Source organism: Ruditapes philippinarum, unplaced genomic scaffold, assembly GCF_026571515.1.
Source record: "Ruditapes philippinarum isolate M1 unplaced genomic scaffold, ASM2657151v2 ctg315_1_1_1_1, whole genome shotgun sequence".
In the NCBI taxonomy this organism is placed as follows: domain Eukaryota; kingdom Metazoa; phylum Mollusca; class Bivalvia; order Venerida; family Veneridae; genus Ruditapes; species Ruditapes philippinarum.
The window spans coordinates 78,887-102,772 of record NW_026854342.1 but is presented as its reverse complement, the minus strand read 5'-3'; the positions used below and the strand labels follow the sequence as shown (position 1 = coordinate 102,772).

At 33.7% G+C, this 23,886-nt stretch overlaps 1 protein-coding gene across 1 annotated transcript; it reads left to right on the top strand.

Annotated features, from left to right (window-relative positions):
* Positions 1 to 6,724: 6,724 nt before the first annotated feature.
* Positions 6,725 to 19,908, top strand: LOC132739860 (uncharacterized). Its single transcript, XM_060727670.1, has 5 exons — positions 6,725 to 6,882; positions 9,469 to 9,732; positions 12,259 to 12,346; positions 18,072 to 18,199; positions 19,311 to 19,908. The coding sequence occupies exons 1-5, from the start codon at positions 6,819 to 6,821 to the stop codon at positions 19,553 to 19,555; spliced, it is 789 nt and encodes a 262-aa protein (XP_060583653.1). The 5' UTR covers positions 6,725 to 6,818; the 3' UTR covers positions 19,556 to 19,908.
* Positions 19,909 to 23,886: the final 3,978 nt, after the last annotated feature.

Genomic DNA, 23,886 nt, shown 5'->3' with positions numbered 1-23,886 from the left:
TAAATTTAGTTTGTTTCTTATTTCAGAAGGCGAAGAAGAAGAAAATCAAAACGCAAACATAAATCTTATCAAGTTACACATTTTCACACCGCAAATGTCACATTTGAATCTCTTTTCGGTCATTTCACACTTCTGGTGTTTGCGAAGGTCGTCGTTTTTCGTTTGAAACCTCGTGTTACATTTATCGCACTTAAACATTCTTCGGTCGCCGTGCACGGTACATCTACAATACAATTATACAAATATGAATGTTTGTTTGTTTGTTTGTGTCATTTTACGCCTTTTTCCAACAGTATTTCAGTCATATAGGCGGGTAGTTTCCTAACCATCGTTCCTGGAGAGTTACACCAGTACTTGACTACCTTCCTCCGCGCTAAACTACCAAAGCATCTCCCGGGGATCGAACCCACGCCAGAGAGGTAACTGGATTAGAAGTCATCGACTCTAACCACTCGACCACGGAGGCGGTGCAAAAATATGAATGGAACAATAATATATTTAAAGGATTTAAAGTTTATGACATCAGGGGTCAATGTTATTGAGAAATAACCGTTCCGTTAAAATGTTGTTTTTATGTATTGCGATTAAGTTTCTCATAGTGTATGGATAATTGCTCAGTGGTATCAGAAATAATGGCGCCACTGCGATAAATAAACAATAGTTATGTAGGTACATATTGACATAAATATAGTAGCCAATATCTTATTAAATATCTAATCGATCAACCAAAGTGATTAACTGTAAACATAATTATGTACCCACATAAAAAGGGTCTTCAAAACACTCAAAGCTAAGTAAATATATAAAATTAAATGTAAAGAAAAGGCTGGTTATAGCACCTTTATTTAGAAATGGTTTCCCGCAGCAGTATTAACGACCGAGGCCTGCATGTCGTCTTTCATAGAGTGCATGTCACCATTTGCTTTTCAGATCTTTGCCACAAGTCTCGCAACTAAAGGTCATGTTCTAAAAAAGAAAACGACGTTTGCAAATTAGACAATACGGGGAATAACATGGGTTAATGTCAATTAAAACTTTGCTAATGGAATTATAAATGAGTTAGGGACGGAAATGGCATTTAAAAAGTCATAGCCTTTATTATTTTAACTCAACATGTATTTCCAGGTGAAAAAATGATTGGAAAAAGTAAAACCTATCGGCGTTTGCTTTGCGAAAAGAACATTTGTGTCGAAGTGTTCTAAAAAAAACTACTAAAGTCTAGTAACAAGTAAAATGGTTTCCTGCGGGAGACATTTTTAATGATATAAAGATATTTCATTTAACTATTTTCAACATTGTTTGGGGAAAAAATAAATAAACGTTTGTATCAGGAATATAGTTGAAAATAATCGATCAATAGAAGGAGGTCTATGGAGACTGGTGACCGTTGAAGACCAAGAGGCCGGAGAGAATGTCGAATATAAAACAATTACGGTATTTCTTTTTTAAGAAAATGATTAAATACCATTGCATGAATAATTCCGCTGCAAAAATTTACACAAATTTTTACGCAGAAATATGTCTATTTATTATGGGGAAGATGCCACTACGAATGTTTTGTAGATTTCACTATAAACAATTTATTGTTTGTAAAATTTGAGATAGATATTAAAGAAACATTGACCATTGATAATATTTTTTTTTTCAAAACACATCATGCAAGATTTTTCCACCTTAAACGGTCAAATAATTATAGAAAATTGGAAAATATCACGTAATGGTTCTATGTTTTAATCAGATGTAACTCGAGGTAAATCCGTAAACGTACCGGCTAACGGTATTTAGCTAGGTTTTCGAAAAGGTCAATTAACCAATCATGTACGGTTAATAGATCACATGCTCCTCCATGTACCGAAAACAGGTCACGTGCTCCTCCATGCATCAAAAATTAAACGCGTACCAATACCCTGCGGGCTCCGGCCCGCAGGGAATGACTACTCACATAAAATAAAAGCTTAATTTACGCCGCGTCATACGGTCTATGTCTTATTTTTGTGCTCGCAGTTGAATAAAAGATATCTGCAAATGATTACCTGAAATCGGATCCGTGTGTGCCAAAATAATAATTCGGCGTTTGCATTTGTACATCACGTTACAAACTTGTTCATCAAGGGTGTGATTGCACCGTGAATATTTAAATAGACCTAGTTCTCGCTTTTAGTTTGGTTAACAGGTCTAGCAGTAGTATACTATAAAACCTATTCGCTGTTAAAGTCTCTAGGTAACTGTGAAAGGTATAGTCTGATTTTATTGACCTGTCAATTATGAATACATTATAGCACTCATTTACATATTCGATCCCACTTCGGTTTTTTCCGTTTATTTTACGAGAATTAATATGGAGTGTATCACTTACGTTTGGAAAACTCTCACTAGATTAATGTAGGTTCTTGTAACATCCGCAATAGCACAGTCGGTTAAGTGATTACCTAATGCATGAGGGGGTCCGAGGGTTTCGATCCCTTTTTTTTTGATAATTGTTTTTTTAGACTTATTCTTTCTTTTATTTTTAAGTATATTTTAATGAAAATGGTCAAGCGCTTGGCAATTTGTCTACACGGATATGAACCAACTAAGAAAACACTGAATTGTCACATTTTAATATGTATAATTACATTTAATGATTTTAATCGGAATGAATTTTCAGTATTAATTCTTGTTATATACAAATGTATAGTGTTTTACAAAATGGTGCAAAAACATATTAAAAATGGAACAACCATATCTTAAAAAACATGTAGAAAATAGTTATGAAAAAAAATACTGGACATACTTCTGTCTCGATCCTACAACACGTTGAACATTCAGATAAAATATACCAGTGGTTTACCCTATTGCACACTATAACGGTCAGTGTAACTAATTCAAAATAAACAAGATGAATTTAATCACATCTTACTGCGCACATCTCACGGAATTTACCGAACATTTATCGAATATTAATATATTCTGTGCATTGACCGTATAATCAGTATGGAATTGACAGGTTAATAAAATCAAACAATAGTATGAGTGGAATATTCATTTGCCGAATATTGTGACATTTTAACATCAGAAACTTTCGTCTGCAATTTTAACATGAGTTGTTATGGGTTGTTAACCCATTACTTCATGAGCATTTTGTGAAAAATGGCTGTTTTCATTGAAAAGTCTCCCGTTACAAGTTCAAATTGCTATAATACTATAAAAACTGCTTCAACACTAATCAAACTTGGCACAAATGTTGACTGGACCATTGCCCTTGCAACAACATGCTCAGGCTTAAATTTTATGTTACCATGGCAACGAGGGGACATCTCAAAATTGCCAAAAATCACTATTTTGCGTTGATTTTTTCCATCAAAATTGATTTCAAAGTGCTGCAACTTCTCAATGGATTGAGATAGAGTCAAATGGTTTTCAGCGTTGGTTACATGTTACCTTATGATCAATCTGGGGTCATTTACAGCCTCTCACAAGTCCAAAATTTTCTTGGCGAACATCCCCCTTCTGGCAACCCCCTGGTGTATCTTTTGGTTGGGGGGTCGCGCCGAAAAAGAGGTCACTTTTTTTAACAACATTTCTCAAACAAAAACAAGTGTTTGCGGCCTAAATAAGGCATTTTTTCATCATTTGAGACAACAGAAGGGGGGGGGGGGTGAAAAAGGCGTTAAAAGGCGTGTATATGAAGTAATGGGTTAATTAACAGAAAATGATGAAAATACTTGAAATTACCCTAAATCGCGTTTTTTCATGTTTAAACATTGCCTGTTGTATAAATTTGATGAAAAATTGTTGTTTTGTAGATTTTTTTATTTTTTTCATTAACCCATTACTTCATGAGCATTTTGTGAAAAATGGCTGTTTTCATTGAAAAGTCTCCCGTTACAAGTTCAAATTGCTATATTACTATAAAAACTGCTTCAACACTTATCAAACTTGGCACAAATGTTGACTGGACCATTGCCCTTGCAACAACATGCTCAGGCTTAAATTTTATGTTACCATGGCAACGAGGGGACATCTCAAAATTGCCAAAAATCACTATTTTGCGTTGATTTTTTCCATCAAAATTGATTTCAAAGTGCTGCAACTTCTCAATGGATTGAGATAGAGTCAAATGCTTTTCAGCGTTGGTTACATGTTACCTTATGATCAATCTGGGGTCATTTACAGCCTCTCACAAGTCCAAAATTTTCTTGGCGATGAGGGGGACTCCGCCCCCCTTCAAACCCCCCAAACAGAAGGGGGCAAATCCCCCTTCTGGCAACCTCCTGGTGTATCTTTTGGTTGGGGGGCCGCGCCGAAAAAGAGGTCACTTTTTTAAACAACATTTCTCACACAAAAACAAGTGTTTGCGGCCTAAATAAGGCATTTTTTCATCATTTGAGACAACAGAAAGGGGGGGGGGGTGAAAAAGGCGTTAAAAGGCGTGTATATGAAGTGGGTTAAAGGAATGTAAACACTCAGGTTGGTCAGACGAGGTTTTTGAAGTAATTCATTAAAATAGTAGATTAACCTCCCAATAAATCAATAAACAGACTTTGTTCATTTTGACTACTATTTTTTATGTTCCAAAGAAAATACCACATGAACTTGGAATTCTAACAAATAACCAATATAAATGATAATATCCAAAAATACCCTCTTTATAATATAAATAAATTTATACCATATAGGAGGGTATATTTTAGATATAATAGACCTGTATATTTTAATATTATCGTGAATATTGATAGAATTTAAAGTTCCTGTGGAAAAAACATTCAATATTTTAATCTCTAGCATGCCTACCAAAGTTCATGATGAACAATGTCTTTTGTCTACCAATTCATAAATGATATACAATTCTGGTAAAAACCAATTAATCATTGAAAAGTTTATAAAAATATCTGGTCATCAGATGTCTACTAGTTCATCTGCATTTGCTGCATTTCTTGCTTGGACGCCCTTTGATGCTTTTCTTGTATCATATTTATATACGCAATACAAAAAATCTATGTCGACTTACTAAATATTTAAACATGTTTCAAATGAAAAATACTTCAGTTTACATGGTTTTGAGAGGTAGGAGGGTTGAAGAGTGGGTGAGGGGGGGGGGGGTAGTGACCAATCAACGCGCCGATCACCTATGCTACTGAAACCTAAAACCGAGTGTGTCATTGCCTTAAAGAATGAGCATATTAAAAATGACATACAAACCCACTTGCCTGAATGAAATACACGCGGGTGGTATAATTTTCATGAATCGGTAGCATTTTGTCAAGTTTACTACCGTTTAGCTCGCTTAACCAAGTGTGCAACCACTTCAAGTCCTGCCCCACGAATATGCAAAACGCAAAGGCAAGTCCGGTGGTAAAATGCACATTATTTACATCATGTACCGCTGAATTTCTTCAATGTTGCAATCTTCTGAAGACATGATTAACTTATGTGATATAAGCCATAGTCCTTCTCTTTTGTCGCTGAGGGTTTGAGGGCGCATTACAAACTCTATAACAAATACAGAAACTGATAGCGAACAGCATGGATCCTGATCAGTCTGCGCGGATGCGCAGGCTGGTCTGGATCCATGCTGGTCGCAAACCCATTATGTTGGTTTTGTCGTGACGCGGCTAATTTTATGAAATATACTGAAATAACCCCTTGAAATTTTCACTTTAACAAGGGGCGGGAATGGAATTATAAACAAAACGACCCAAAAAGCGGTAAATGAATGATTGATCGTTTAAAGAAACATTAACCTAGTTCTCGCTTAGAATTTTACAAATGTCACGTTGTCATTTAGAAGTGAATAAGTCAAAGACCAATATTCTCTTTGTAAGTAAATAGTAAATAATATAATAGTGTGCTGTTATATTTTTTGACAATATATTTTTTGACAATTCTTTACATGCCAAAAAACTGCATGCCTATTCTTTCACTGCGTATTTACTTTGACAATATGGTTATTTGAATTAATTATATAAATTGTAGTTGTAGTTGTTTGCCTCTGTGTGAAAGTTTTTTTTATTTTAATGATTTTATATTGAGGAAAAGTCATACTGTTACATTCGTATTGTGGCCATTCAAATTGAACAAAGTGTTTTACTTTATGTAATATCTTTCATTCAAAATAGCGTTTAATATCATTGTGCAAATGTATTAAGTGCATTTATGTCTTAAAAAGAAAACGCGCTTTGTGAGTGTAGAAATCACACTGTGAGTAGAAAATACACTTTGGTGTAGAAAAACGCTTTGGGGGTAGAAAACACATTAAGAAATGTTCCTTAATGTATGACCACAAATTATACTTTATTGGCATAAATTGTCATTTGTAGGTATAGTAGAACTTATATTATATGGGTACAAATTACATCCATTTGTTCAAGGTAAAATGTCAGCCAGCTAGCCAGTCAGATATTGGTGTTTGTTATTGTTGTCGTAGTCAATTTCTTTTTGATTAATCAAATATTTTCAAAAGAATATCATAGTTACAATAATATTTAAAATAATCGAATCGTTTTATTTGAGAAATATTTTTGTCATAATTTCATATTGTTTTTATTTCTTGATTTGCTTTAGCTTTTTGTTAATAAAAATATTCATATCTATAGAAATACTATTGAAATAGGTACAGGAACAAAGTAACATGCGACAGAAGTATTTCAATATATTTGAGGAGACTTGGCCTATTTTAAACGATTACTTCAAACATGCCGTACATTGTTACATATCGACTTGGGTATATATAGAAAAAATTCACCGACTTCTGTTAGAGGCTTGTAGAGTTTTACAAAGTGTTAAACGCATGAAAGTAAAATAGTGGATAACTAGACAAATATATAGAGGGTACCACAATGGCAAATTTATTTCGAATGATTAATTTTGTTGTATTTATTACATCGCTTGTTCTGATGAAAGGTATGAAAATCTATATATTTATATCAGTTTTTTTCAATTTATTTATTTAGTTCATCTTTCTTTCTTTCTTTCTTTCTCTTTCTTTCTTTCTTTCTTTCTTTCTTTCTTTCTTTCTTTCTTTCTTTCTTTCTTTCTGTCTATCTTTCAAACGTACCTAGACATGTATCAGAAGCGCTTACGTTTGTGTGCGCATGTTATATTGTGATTTTTTTTAAAAACTTTATCAAAAATCAAATGTCCGATTTCAACCAAACTTGCCAGGATTGTACATTGGATGATGGGCATTCAAAGTTGTTCACAGAAATTGATTCCATTCAGAAATCTAGTAGTCCTGGCAACCAAAAGTAATAATAGGAAGATATTTAAAACATATTCTGCTTTCTTGAACAATAAGGTCTAGAGGGTCGTGTGTTTTCCCTTATCTTTTACGAGTATAAGTAAAAAATTAGAAAATCTTCAAATCTACACTGGCTAAGGCTTAGATATTTCGTAGGAAACATTGTCTAGTGGACATCTTTCAACATTTGTCAAATGAGCCCAGCCCCGCGGCAATCTAGAGACCCATGGTTCGAGTTCTGGCTGCGGCGTACCGATTTTTCATGTGACATATCTGTGTAAAATTTCCTGCTCATGAATTTCTTTCTTTCATATACATCCATTCATGGGCGGTATTAGCATTATTAAGATATTAAAAATGTGTATACCGTAAGATATTTATAATAAGAAAACCTGTGACTAATTCAGTCAACAGCGTTAAAAGTAGCTTTAAACACAGGTGGCAGTATCAGTGTTTGAACCGCCGATTAAAAAATCCACTTTCAAAACTATAGTGATAGAAAGGTGAAAAGGCTTCTTTATGTTCATTTGACAAACAATGTAGAACACAGGATATCGTCTTTTCGGCGACGCAGTCGCATTCCGATTCCGGCGGCATATCGCTGCATAATTCATTTACATCAGTAAAAAGAACTAGAATTCCACAGTTAACCACGAATATCTCAGTAATCAATCGATTAGTTCCTGTTTCACGGTATTTTTTATTTGTCGCAGCCATCTTGGAGTCTGACACATGCGTTGTAACACGCGATCTGATTGAACGATAGACGCCAGGCACCAAACATTGAATCCGCTCGTCGAATCAGATCGCGTGTTACAACGCATGTGTAAGACTACCATTGATATAGTCATATTGTATTTATCTATCTATAATATTGTATTCATAGGCTAAATTGGTTCTTTCTTTAAGCTTTTACCTCATGAAATGCTTCTTCTGCATATGAAGAACTTTCAATGAGAGAATATTTGACCTCTGTCCTGTGTTCGACGCCATGATGTTACCCCTCTACAACCCCTACCTTTCCCAAATGATCTGAACTGCAGAATATTTCTTGATTCAAATTCTTATTTCTCAAAAGAAAGACATAACACGGTATATAAACTCGTATTTAGTGATGCCGCCCATCCAAGTGCGAACTCCATAACGCCAAGACTTATTCACCAAATTAGCTTAAGATTTTATTTTTCTGAAAAGAAACAAAGCTGGCGTTTCATTTATTTGAAGTAGATATTCAATCTCGAGCAAGTAAGCCTATACAACAGAAGCGACGTGACCGCTAGGTTTTGTAAGAATCGCATGACTGAGTGGCAGTGTAATCGAAATGACTCGACTATTCGAATAGAGGGGCCAACCCGTACTAAAATTCTTGGTTAACTTTTTGCATGCAACAATAAATAGGCATTGACTTTAGTCTTAAGACATTTCTTTGTGACCTCAACTGAAGGGCACTTTCCAAGGCCAATGACCATGATATAGATTTTGACTGAATTATGACCGTTTGTGAATTAAAAAATTCTTAGTTGAATATTTGCTTTCGTCAATAATCTTTAAAATTATTGAAGGCATTCACTTGAATCTTAAAACACGTCTACGGGATCATAATTGGAGGTCACTCTCAAAAGCAAACAACTCTTGCATGGATTTTGACTGAATGATAGTCTTGTGAATTCAGAAAAATATTGGTTAAGATTTTGCATGAAACGTCAATATTCAAAACAACTGAAGGTATCCTCATGAAACTTAATACATTGCTTTGGGATCATAATTGAAGCTCCATAACACTTGGCATGAATGTGTAATGAAATATGGCCATTTGCGAACTAAGACTGATACCTTTGTCTATGCCTATATTGTTCTTGATAAAATATTTTTGTTAATTCCAAATTATACTGAGAATATTCGAGCGTGTTGTTTTACAGCTCTAGATTGTCCTCTATTAAAGTGTGTCCATAGGACACGGGTGCCCCCACACTCCACTGTTTTGTCAATCTTTATTACGGTAAATTACTTGTGACTGTTCACATCATTTGACGGCGTCTTTGATGTGCAGCATCAACATTTAGCTTGTTGTTCCTGTGAAATTCTTCGACCAATTACGATTGAGAATTTGACAGATTGACCACTTTCGGTTCGAGAAGGGTAAGGCTTAAATACAGATTTTGTTAAAATCCTAGAGTAAAACTAGAGTGAACTGAAATGATGAACAATAACTTATGTTTGTTTGGTATATTCCTTTTTATATATTTTAGAAAAGTCGACAGCGGAAATTTTACACGATTTTGCTGTTAAAGTAACGTCGTTGAACTATTATAGGAGTACTTCCGGTGCGATTAGTGAGTTGTACGCACGTGGTGTTACCGAGTGTACCAGTATATGCAACAAGACACAAGGATGTTTGTCGTTCTTTTACAACAAAAATGATAAAATATGTCAACTTCACGACATTGTGTATGAGAACTACGAACCGTCATTGATCTATGTCTACAAAACTTATTATTACAAGATGTACATAGGTAATGTATATTAAGTATCATTGAGTGTACATGTAGTTTCCAAGTTTCTATGCTTTATTTCAGTATCACAGTATTGTCGTTTAGAAAATACTTGACCGAGGTAAATCTGCTTTTGCTTGCAAAAATCATTTCTTGAAGAAATGTAAGCAGTGCCTGTTTATTTATTTAATGATGACAGATATTACTTGTGCAAATTCATAGTTGTTTGTTTCATTTTACGCCTTTTTCCAACAGTATTTCAGTCATATAGGGGGGTAGTTTCCTAACCATCGTTCCTGGAGAGTTACACCAGTACTAGACTACCTTCCTCCGTGCTAAACTACCAAAGCATCTCCCGGGGATCGAACCCATGCCAGAGAGGTAACTGGATTAGAAGTCATCGACTCTAACCTCTCGACCACGGATGCGGTAAATTCATAGTTGTGATAGCAAATAGTTATGCAGGACTCTCGGTGGGGTTAGTGTAACAAACTGTACTACAGTGTTGATGTATTGTGCTGTTTCATATATGGGCAATATCTCCCCTTTACGACCTAGACCAAAAACAAACAGTAACCAAGAATTTAGCTTTAGAAGGTTCTTAATGACTCGAGTCAATAACTCTTCAACCAAAGTTTACACGAGTCATAACAGTATTTTCATGGATGCGTGTACATTCTTATATTAATGGTCATCTGATTTTTTGTTATATTTTTTATATAACGTAATGTGTTACTTTTGATAGTGATAAACAATTGTTAACAATTATTTATATGTTTGATAATGTTAACATTTGTACACCCAATCAAAAACATGAAAATATTGTCTTTCCATGCTACAAAGACGTATTGTAATGGATTAGTCAACACGGATTCATGTCAGGGGATTATTTAAAAATAAAAGTCTGAATCAGAATTTTCAAAAATTTGAAAGAAATCTGTTTTTTGCTCGTGATAATATAAAAATTAACATATGGTGCTTAGCAAAAGTTGAGTAGTATATAAATTTATTCGTATTCAAACTTTTTGCTCCAATTCATTTTTTTACTCTCGTGTACATCGTTTTTAGATAACGAATGACGGTTTAGTTATATTTAGCAATTTTATTATTAAATATAGTCAATTTAGATTTTAAGAAAACTACTTAAGCAATTGAAATTTAACAACTTAAAATTTTAACAGAAAGTTTATAAATCAGAATGTTTTGTCAACAAGAAGTAAAGAATGTTTTTCAAAACACCGAACATAATACACTGTCCTTAAAGAAAGATGCAATTAAACATACAGCATATTAAAATATGCCAGTTAGATGGTCCAGCAAATAACACATGAAGTTGCAACTACGTGATAGTTCATTACGGAATGCCGTTAGGGCCATTGCCTATAAATGTGTTGATCTGAAACGCGATAGTCGATAGTACGATGGTGAAAACGCGAAATCACGAAACTACGATGGTGAAAACGCGAAAGCACGATGATGAAAACGCGAAAGTACGATGATGAAAACGCGACAGTACGACACTACGATGATGAAAACGCGATAAACTATCGTGTTTTCACCATCGTACTGTCGCGTTTTCACCATCGTAGTTTCGTGATTTCGCGTTTTCATCATCGTACCGTCGTGTTTTCATCATCGTACTATCGCGTTTTCACCATCGTACTATCGCGTTTTCATCATCGTACTGTCGTGTTTTCATCATCGTACTATCGCGTTTTCACCATCGTACTGTCGTGTTTTCATCATCGCACTATCGCGTTTTCATCATCGTACTATCGCGTTTTCATCATCGTACTATCGCTATTTCACCATCGTAGTTTCGTGATTTCGTGTTTTCACCATCGTACTATCGACTAACGGGTTTCAGATTAACACATTCATAGGCGATGGCCCTAAAGGCATTCCGGAATGCCGTTAGGGCCATCGCCTATGAATAGTTTGATCTGAAACGCGATACTCGACAGTACGATGATGAAAACGCGAAATCACGAAACTACGATGGTGAAAACGCGACAGTACGATGGTGAAAACACGATAGTTTATCGCGTTTTCATCATCGTAGTATCGTACTGTCGCGTTTTCATCATCGTACTATCGCGTTTTCATTATCGTGCTTTCGCGTTTTCACCATCGTAGTTTCGTGATTTCGCGTTTTCACCATCGTACTATCGACTATCGCGTTTTAGATCAACACATTCATAGGCGATGGCCCTAACGGCATTCCGTAGTTCATTCAGTAATCATTATGATGTTATTCAGCAAAAGGTAGAAAAATAATGTATAGAAAACGCCGAATGTTGTCCTGGCAAAACATTTGGAAATAATGTGAAATCATCATAGTACGAATGCTGGCGAGCAAGCAAAACATTCTGTTCAATATTTGCAAAAACGTACTTACCGATAATTTAGAATAACTTAAACATGACGTAATTTCTTATATACGAATCAGTGATTCGCATAATGACTTAAAATGTGACCTTGACCTGCGATCAAGTGACCCAAAGCCTGATTATAAAATTCAACATGATATTTACCTTGTTTTTTCAGATCCGTCAAATTTCACGTGTACATTAGCACCCCCTGGTGCAGAATACCACACAGTGATGCTGTCAGATGAAACGATATTTACATACAGGTGACTTTTAAAACTCTTTTGGGGTCAGACCAATTTAACAGTGACGGTGACCTAAGGCCCCATGTTTATATATTTAAACGTATTAGTTTCGATTATAATCCATAATGTTACGTTTACAATTATTCTAACCGAAATGATAACAAAATACATGTAGATATATGTTTTTCATTTTTATCTTTACGATTAACGTAGTAACGTTTGTGTCGTAAATGTTCATTAGATTGGATAAAACATCATTCTAAAGGCCAGAAAACCATTGCAATAATAACTTGTATATACGGCCCCTTGCGGTGAAAAGTATGTGTAATTCTTAAACGAAACAAAAATTTTACCGGCTCGCTTAAACGCTTTCACGTTTCTACGGAAGCGTCCTGGTGCCAATTTAACATGTTCTATAAAGAAAGATAACTCCTCCGTAAGACTTTGTAACTCATACGTAGGACTTTGTAACTCCTACGTAGGAGATAAAAAAGCCTAATTAGGAGTTTTAAAGTCCTACGTAGGACTTACAAACTCCTACGTAGGACTTTATAACTCATACGGAGGAGTTAGAAAAGCCTAATTTGGAGTTTATAACTATAACTCCTACGTAGGAGATAGAAAAACCTAATTAGGAGTTTTAAAGTCATCCGTAGGAGTTTAAAAGTCCTACGTAGGAGTTATAAACTCCTTATTAGGCTTTTTTATCTCCTACGTAGGACTTACAAAGTACTACATAGGACTTACAAAGTCCTACGTAGGAGTTTAAAAGTCCTACGTAGGAGTTATAAACTCCTAATTAGGCTTTTTTTATCTCTTACGCAGGAATAACAAAGTCCTACGTAGGATTTACAAACTCCTAATTAGGCTTTTTATCTTCTACGTAGGAGTTACAAAGTCTTACGTAGGACTTATAATTCAATTTTTATAGAACATGTTAAATTGGCATCAGGACGCTTCCGTAAAACGCTGTATTTCTTAAAAATTGTGTGTGTTAATTTTCATAGAACAAAAGTCGATCCTATATCGAATTCCGTTCATAGTCGCCTTCTATTTTTCACAGTACTTCATAGAACCGCGTAGTGACGTAATAAAGTGAATAACAATGTGCCAAATAAAGCTTGATGTCAAGTGTCAGGTGCCAAGTTACGTGTGGCAGCTATAAAAAGTTGCCGTGTACTTCACTTCAGTGTTGTTATATTTTTCTGGTCCTTCGGGATCATTGATGCCAGCACTATTAAGTGTTGAGAATTGAGTACCGCTCAAGCCGGTGCTAGGAGACGTGAGGAATGTTGCACTTGTTCATTATCCCTCATGTACAGACTCAATCAAACCGAGTCTGCAATTTTGATTAATTTTGTTGTGATTAATGCTTCCGAGGGATCACTTTGTTTCCAGATTTTTGACACTTAGTATGTAAGTATTCTTCCGTAGCTGTTCTACAGAAATTAGAAGCATTCTCCTGTCGCTATCGCTCACTTCGAAGTTTCTAATTTCTGTAGAACAGAACGGATGAACACTTACATATACATAGTGTAGCAGGTAGCAGTACCGCCTTTTACAGTGTAGCAATATCACGTGACCTTCGGCATCATTTCCAAAACAAAAAGAAAATAGCCTTATTTTATTTCTAAACCATATGCACCAGTCGGGGGGGGGGGGGGTTAGTTTAAACAATATTTTATTTATAAGTATTACATTTACATGATATTTGACAAATAATAAATAGTACGGATTGAGTAGTAAGCTTGAAAGCTTTTTTAAAAACTCTTTCCGTAAAGAGGGGGTGTATAAGCTTGCCACAGAATATTGGATCTCCTTCAGTATATGAGCCATTTTATCAAACACTTTGTATAACCTTGGAAGTTGATTGTATAAGAGCGGGGGGCTTCAGTTGCAAGCAATTTCAAAATCTTTTATTATCTGATCTACGTCTACGTGATTAAAAAGTCAAGTTTACATCAACATGGAGTACGGAAGACAAAATTTAACCTAAATATGTTTTAATTATTATTGATTGCGTAAATATCACCTTTTCCTTCAATTGTCAGTTTTGGCACCAGTTCCAAGTCGAAAAATTCGGACAACAGTTTAAAGCAGATTTATAAATTGGTGGCAAATGCGGAGCAACATGCCTTCCGTTCTCTTTCTATTATTACGCTTTTCATAATTGATCTTTCACACCTAGTTAACCAGTATCGCAATTGTGCAGTCAAATCACGTACATTTAGTCCTGTGTAAAAATTAATATTTTTGGTAACGTTTTGAAGCTGTTTTAAGTGTCTTTTTACCCTATTTAGTAAAATGTGTTTTATTCTATTTCAAAATGGCTGAAAATGATAAAAGAAATATGTTCTCTTAGTGACAGAAATTGCTAAGAGGCTGCGGATAGGCGACAGTTGTAAAGCTAAAAGTAATACTTTTAGTCTCTTGTATGCAAAGAGTTACTGACAAACACTGACACTGGTTGATGAAAATTGCTTTAAGTTGCTTTTCTATATCCAAGTAAAGCTACGTACACTCCAGTAATCATGACAAATAGGTTCCTCTTTTTTCAAAGTGAGACTTTTTAAAAGGTAGAGAACAAGTTAAATGTTGATGCTGCCGCCAAATGATGTGAACAGTCACTCAGCATTGAAAATCGTTCTCTATTACAGTTTAATATCCGAAGCAAAAATCATTTTTTTCTCCATGTTCTTGGTATGTGCTCGTTGCTTAATAATTAAAGTGCATAATTTTGTGAAAAAGTAGAACCTAATACATAAATTCACAAAGTAAAGCCATGTCTGAAATTCTGAACTGTTGCGACAGAGATTGAAACGTCTGTTCGAAGCAAAATTAATTGGATAACAAGTAAAATTGAAATGATTGGTATACTTAAAGTGACATTATGCTCATTCAAGGGTATACAGTGAGTGAACAGGTGACAGTCAAAATAAGTTTTATATAGCCATAATTCCTTTTAATTTAATTATTTACTTCATATAAACAATATATAACTCCCTAAAAGAAACGGAATTTCTGTAAATATCAATTAGAACTAACCTGAAACGTTTAGTTTATAAAGAGAGTGGGGCAGTCTTTTTATATTTTAGGCAGATTTTACATTTTACCTTAAACATTTTCCAAAATAAACTGTTGGTCAAACACCATTTTAACAGGCAATCTTTTGAAATTAAAAGTCAATTCAGCTCAACTTGACTATGAAAATATGAGCATAATGTCACTTTAAAATAAATTCAAGACAATATGTTCCGAGAATATGTCTATTTAACCGGTGCGCAGAGTTGGGCGTACTTTCTTAACGGTTGAGGAATAACCGCCTCTCTGAAAGTGGGCGGGGTTTAGGCTTTGTATCTTGTTATTTAATGATTCGACAAGTGATATTGATCAAAGTTGTCCTGGTTCCCTTCCGCCCCGTCAACGAAGACAAAATGCTAGCATACGGAGCATCATATTAAACTTTGGCGAACTTTCACAGAGGCGGAGAAAATGAAGTGAGTGACACTGCCTCAGTCGTTACCTCTCTCAAAGGTTAAGTTTTAGAACGATCGACTATAGACTGGCTCATTGGCACTTTATTTATTATGTAGATAAAATTAGATAATGATAAAAAGAATATGATATTCAAACATGGCACTATCACTTCAGTTAAACGTTTATTCTAATCCCTTAACCCTTTCACTGCCATAGGGACGGCTTAAGCCGTCCCTGTTATTTTCGGCGTATTTGCCATATAGACGGCTTTAGCCGTTTCTATAATAATAATAGTAATAATAATATATTAATAATAATAATAATAAAGATAATAATAAATATAAAGAAAATTATACCATCGACAATAATTATTATTATACTAACAGATTTGGAAACATACATAATTATTATAATACTTATAACAAATAATAATAATTATATTAATTAATAATATCGTAATTTCTTAGAAAATCCTCTGGCAAATAGGTGAACAATAAAACAATAACCCTCTGGCAGCGAAAGGGTTAAAGCTCTGTGACATGTTGTACATCAGAAAAGCTATTTTTATTAGAAAATTTGAAAACAGTGTGATTTTGTTAAAAAAACAAAACAAAGAAAAACCCACAAAATCAAGTCAAAAAAATTTCCCAATTGCTGTATAGACAAATGCATATCTACTACACGCCACGTGCACGCGGCGTCTTATAATGATTTTACAAAACCATAGCCATCAATCACAACAAAACATACAAAAAAGGCGGAAAGCAAAATGATTATCGATGAGTTTTTAAAACGATTAACATCGGTAATATCAACACCGGCACGAACTAGGATTGTGGTCCATATGGCACTGATGGTAGCTTGCATTTTTCAGTACCGTCCATGAATAGGCTCAGTTAAACAGACCCTGCAACATTTTCAATTTTGCCGTTTTGGGAGTTATTTAGGGATTCTGTTTTTCTCTCTATTTTGAAGTCCACGATTGTTATTTTGCTTCATGACACAACAGATTGTTTCACAATCATTACTGTGAAAGAAAATAATAAAAGAGCAAAAACAATTCTTTACAAATACATACAGCAATTTAAAAATCACTTAGAGTGCAGGTGCCAAACTCATTTGTGCATGCGTTTTTGAATAGATATGTGCATCGTATAGTAAATAAAAATGTTTTTTTCATGTTTAACATAATTATAGAGAGCACGTATGTTGCTTCGCATTTGCAATCAATTCATAAATCTGTTTTAAACTGTAGTCCGAATTTTTCGACTTGGAACTAGTGCCAGAATTGACAATCGAAGAAAAGGATAAGATTTACGGAATTGAAAAAACAATTTAAACATTTTAAGGTAGGATTTTGCCGTCCGTACTCCCGGTTGATGTAAACTTGACTTTTTTAATTAAGGTGAAGATCAGATAATGCAAGAAAACGAAATAGCTTGCAACTGAAGTCCGCTCCTATACAAACAACTTCCAAGGATATACAAAGCGTTTGATAAAACGGCTTATTTTCTGAAGAAGATCCAATATTCTGTGACAAGCTTATATATCCCCCCCTTGACTGGTGCATGTCCAAAAGAAATTGGAAAAGCAATAAAATACTAACGGCTATTTTCTTTTTCGAATCGAGCAATATTTGTCTTGGAAATGATGCCGAAAATGACGTCAATGTCACGTGATATTGCTAGCACTAATCATTTCGTTTTTTTACAATTGTGTAAACGTTAAAAAAATGTGTAAACGTGGGAGCCTAACGGTGTCAGGTTTTATTATTCTGTGGAAATTAACAAGGTATAAGGTCAACTATTTGTTTTAGTTAGAACCATGTCAGGTTTTTATCTATTTGTATTGAAGACAAATTATTTTGACTGTTGCGTTCTATAGACATACTTTTCAGAGCTATATTTGATATTTTGTTATTCAAAAGAGTTACAATATCGATTATAATGAAAGAAAACAGTTTTAATAAAATATTAGCATATACAAGGCTAATGTTTTTTTCACACGGAGACTCCATATGAACTGTTCTTTCATGTGTATGGTATTTATTTGTCTTTTGCCACGTGTGTACATATGTTAAGAATTGTCGGGTGCAGGGGTTCACCGAAGTTCAAATATATCCGAGTACAGTAAGGCACTCTTAAACGCGACTGTAGAAATAGGCTCTTTCATTAACAGCGGATCAACAATAAGCGAATCGTATATTAAATAATCGAGAAGGTTACCAGCGTTCGAAGTATTCTAATAAACATTTCATCTTTAATTCCAGGATAGTATGGCAACTTGCTGATAAGCCCACTGCTGCTGCGGCATGTGCTGCCGAGAATGCCGTGCTGGTTCGGGTCCTGACGTCAACAAAAATGAAATTATTGATCCATATATTCACCTCATGTGTTGGTAAATGTTGTATTGCATTCATTCATATTTACGGGCCTCTTTGTACGAGTGATAGCGGCCACTAATTTTAAAAAGCCTTTCACTGCTTCGGGTTGAAATATTGTAAGTGCTTAGGAACGTAAACAGAGAAGGAAGCTGTACATGAGCACATTTGTCTCGGGGCACATTTGTCTAACCGATGCGGTCGTATGTGTATGGTGGCTGATTTGATACATTGCGCGTTGCGTTGTTGATAGCGATAACACAACCTCTATTGTTATCGCCATTTCGTATTGTTGCTAGCTTATACAATGTCTAGAGCTTAGATATTTAGCATGTAGCCTTGCCTTATTGACCTTTACCAAACTGATGTCCCTTGGTTCAATATTGGGCCCGCCCAAGGGGGGTCACTTGATTTATATAGATATAAACTTATTAAGGAATAACACATCTGAGTTTATTGTGTGAAACTGCAATGCCCACAGCTTAGACATTTGATGTGTAATACCACATTGTGGATCTCAATATAATTCCTGGTATTAATCATGCCTTAACCCGCCTAGGGGGTCACATAGTTAATAGTGTTTTGTATAGGACAGCACATTTAAGTCTTTTTTTGTCTAGAGCTTGTAGCTTTGACATGTAGCATAGACTTGTTGGCCCGGGCGTCATTTGCTTTATGTAAGGTATAGGAAAACACATCTTTCTGTGGATAATTACTATGGCTCTAAATTTGGCATATAGAATTGCCCAGTATACCTCTAGAAAAAGTTGAATGAATCATGCACCTAGGGTAAAAATGCCCCCATACACACACACACACATGCCTTGAAAGTGAAGTCATATAGTTTCATAAGGTTATAAAGGTAAAACATTTTTCAGACAAATTTCATGATTGGGTAATTTTTAAGCCTTCTATTGTATTGCTACGAGCGTTATTAAAATCCCTACATAAGTTCCCTTATTGAAAGTTTATTTTATTACTAAAAGAAATTTATATTCGGGGGTATATTGCCCCGTCTTTGCGATGCTCTTGTTTTGTTTAAATCCTGGAAGTATTCGTATAATAGAAAAATATATCTCTTAAATGTCTTCATTATTATAATCGTTATCATTATTGATATTTTTCTAGGTTTTGTCTATAGTGGCGATTACTGGATAGACGGGAGCAATGCTAACGCTACTAACTTCAACAACACCGAAGAGTGGGTGACATCTACTGGCGTGCCCCTTTCATCAGCTGGGCAATATTGGTCACCGGGGTCACTATTAAATCCAGAAACAAACCATTGCGTCGCCCTTTGGGCAGCAGATGATTATCTCTGGTCAAAGCTGCCGTGTTCATACACATATTACTATATTTGTGAGAAAATTTGAGTAATGTTATTGTTGAATCTGAATCTATTAATGAAAAACTATTAATCCTGGACCATGAATGACTTTAAACACTAATATTATTAAAGGATAATTTACTTGAAATAACGGAGAAAGAATGTGAACAACGTCCAAAATAGTTTCATTAACATTTCATCTTTATTTCTTGGAAAGTATGCCTACTTATTGATAAGGCCACTGCTGTGTAAATAAGTTTAAGTAATAAAATATTTCTTTTTTTAGATGTAAAACACTTTCAAATCTTTGTAAATTATAATTTATAGCTCGACTTTTTCGAAGTATTGCAAATGTTAGGATGTCGTTCCCATTGACGTTATTTGTGCACAAAAATCATTGGGACAAGAAATTAAAGAATATTTTAATTGACTTTGACCTTGGCCTTAATTTGTTCTTTACACTTTGCTCAGATACATTGCATTTCTAGTATGGAATTGATTTTTTACTTGGAAAAAACCTGTTAAGCAAAAATCAATTTAAATATATTTAAATGTGATTTGACTTTATTTCAAATGATGTTTTCATAGTAAAAAATAACAGTTTTCTGCTTGTACATTGTATGTCTATTAACATTGATTGTATTATTAACGGCAATTAATTATTTGAGTATAAGATTTTGAGTTACTGTAATGTTGGACTTTATGTATTTTGGGAATTAATTTGTTTGCCTCAAGTGTTTCCAATAGAACATGCTTTAATAAGGCTTTTTCTCTATTTTAAAGATGCGTTAAGCATCAGATGTTGAGACAACTTCACAAAACGAATAAATATGAATTTGTGTAATATAGAAACAGAAAATTTAGCCTTTCATATAAATGAATTGCTCCATTTATTTTACTGTCATTATTTTTTTACATACAATAAATTAAGTAAAAAAAGACAACTCATTGATTAGAAACTATACAAATTAGAGCTTTATAGTAAATAAATCAACTCTTTTATCGTAATTAATAACGGTGAAAAAAATCAATGAAGTAACTAGCTATAGGATTCCCACCTATCTGCTTCAAGTAGTATGGAGTGGAATACTAATATGATATGATCGTTTTTTAACCGTATCAAACAAATTAAAATAATAAAGATAATTCACTCGCATTATTACGATCTGAATGTGTATCCCAAAGGGCGGTAACGTGTTTCCTATTTATCACTAGAAATAGAATAAATTGAAGAAACCTGCACCCACTCGATATATTTTTGCCCTATTATACAGATTTACCATAGACCAGTGCTATTAAATAATCTTTACCCTCATTAACAACAGGATCTTCATAACTTACAGATACTAAAATGCAACATGTAATAATAATTCTAAAAAATAATATCGATACTTAACACGTGAAATATATTTACAATTTTTTTTATATAATTCTGAATAAAAGAATCTGGTAATTTGAATCCTTAAAGACGTTTGAGATGCGCGTCACGAAAATCATTGGGAAAAAGAGATCATTTCATTAATAATTATATTATTGAAGCTAACCACAGGGTAATTGGTATTTTGACAAGATAAACAAATAAATGGTTATAAAAATGTACTAACTACTCGAGATCAGGACGTAAACTGAATATAAGACTTCATGTTAATCACTCTTTGTGAGGTTCAATTACATTTTACTTCGGATAAACACATTTAGTGGTTAAGACAGAGCAAACTACTTCATTCATTTAATCTTTGTCAGTGACAATAAAGTAATTAGCATGCATGCACATTTTGGTGCTTTCTAATTGTTATCATCTTTAATGGCAGTACTCGCCTATTTACATCCTTTATCGTAGAAAAATTATTCAATAATAATCAAAACAATTCTTTCACACGATGACGTCTGTGTATACGTAACAATGAACCGATTAAGTTCAAATTGTAAAGAACATTGCATCTTTACATCAGATATAAATTTGAATAGAAATTGTTGATACACCTTTGTTGATTTAGGTTACAGAGATAGCTAAGTGTAGCTTCCGACAGAAAATAACTGACAAATAATTTGAAATATCAAAAGTAGGCGAAGAGCACCAAAAGCGTCGCAGATTGGTATGGATTTGTGCGTTTGTCTGGCCTATATTGCAAAAGCCAGTACTTGATCTTTGAAAATAAATGCCATGTCAAATTTGCCAGCTATCTTGCGTATACAGTACGTAAACATAACGTATCAGTCACGTGATAATTTTTATTTGTTAGCGATATGAAAGAGACCTGGGAGGTTTTGTATGTCAAAGACAATTGGAAACTAGTTGTATTTGATTTCAATATAGTTGTTTTTTATGACTGTACTTGTTAAGAGTAAATTGTTCAAACATATGATTTTTAAGTAAATAACGATTTTAATTCAAACAAATTATCCCGAACAAATGATAGCAAGTATATAAAACCGCTGAAAGTGTTTTAGTTACTTTTTACGTTCGTGTTTATCTCAAATTGTTTAATCAGGTATATATTGTTATATTATCGATATAACTCTGATAAGTGAAGGCACTGTGATAATATTAAAACATATTATAAAAAATATAGAAACTATTTTCTCAATTAAGTATTCTACTGGGTGTTACCGGATTTCCTATCTAATGTTAAATATAGAACACATTTAAGACTCCAGCAGTAGTAATAGGTTTCTGTAGGTAGAATAGATTTAAATGTAATCAATATGTATTTTGTACTATAATCTCAACTTTCGTTAAGACGGCGAAATGTTCACATAGAAATAAATAAAATTAATTCTTTAAATTACTGTTTAGCCCACTTGGATGTCTAGTTTTTTGTATTTGATTTAGCGCCTTCCAAAAGCTTAATATGCATCGTAAATCTAAGACGTTTAGTAAATTAAAGTTTGAGTAATATAACATCTACAAAATGAAAATACATGTACTTAGAGAGATTTCGGTTACCAATGAAGACTTTTATTCAAAATGTCTTTTGCAGTGTAGCTGTACTTTCGCTAAATACTGTGTGTTCTTTACACAACAAAAAACTTTTAAATTACCTTTGAACCTACTTGAATATCTAATTTTTCTTGTTGTATTTAGCGCCACTCAAACTACTTATATAGTTAACTGTCCAATTAACTCGCCATCTTTTATGTAAAAAATATTTTCTTGTTTTATATTAAAACAGACGTTAGGTAAAATAATTGTATCCACACTGTATGAAGGATTGTTTCTGACACAAAAATTATAAAAATGCGCGAAGTAAACAAACAGCTTTTACCATGATGTCCACTGACAACATAATGCAAATACATGGGCACATAAAGATCATTTTCAATACTGGTCGTCATACTTGCGTACTGTGTTAATGGACACTAATCGTACCTTCATGGGTGTAAAACATCCTTTTGTTGCCAATGCATTTTTGCAAATGAAGATGTTTTGATATAAGGAAAGCTGGAAGTTTTTTTGTACAACAAAGTACGATATTGTATTAAATACCTACCCAACGGGTCCATAGCGGTGAAAGAAGTTGTTTACTCAATAACTTTTTAAAACTGTAACTAGAACTAATATTTTGTATACATTATAAAATTTCAATAAAAATGTGAATATTAGAGAAACGATATATTATTCTCTAGAAACCGTGAAACGGTGTTTGAAAATAAACAAAATACAAAAGTAATTTCTTTCAACAGTCCTTATATTAGTGTCTATATTTAGAGGTTTATTCATTAGAAAAGGTAGATTAAATATAATTATGAACGCAATCTCTATTTTCAGACCTTACTTTGTATTTTTTCAAAATTGTTGATTAAATACGCGATTGTATTTATTTGTCATATTTATAAGATGCAGACACTGTCTGAAAGAGTTAGGAAAATATTTTTCTGTGAGAACTGATTACGGTTATAAATGTATTTAAATAATAGTACTGTAAAGGATATATTTGGTGATACACTTCTACTGCCGACTTCAAGTTTTTTTTATCATTTTGAAATTACTAAAAATATGCCATGTACATACAATATGTCTGTTTAGTTTATTTTTTTCCTTTTTTTCCTTTTTTAACAAAACATAATATCATAGAGAATGCTTTAATTGTAAGTCATAATTGATCAGAAGATTATTCAATTACTTAAAGAAACATTCATTACACTTTCATAATTATTGTCTGTTAGTTATTAGCTGTTTGATTAAATTGAATTAATATTAAATCGGTATCTGTTTAATTATTCAATATTGCAATCACAGCATATTTTTATTTATAAACATGGAACACAGTTTTTTGAAAGTAATGTAATGATGTTTTGATGCTCTAAAGAGAAACTAAAATAGAAATGTATAAGTGGATGTAATGTATATATGGCTTTGTATTCAAAATAAGTCTT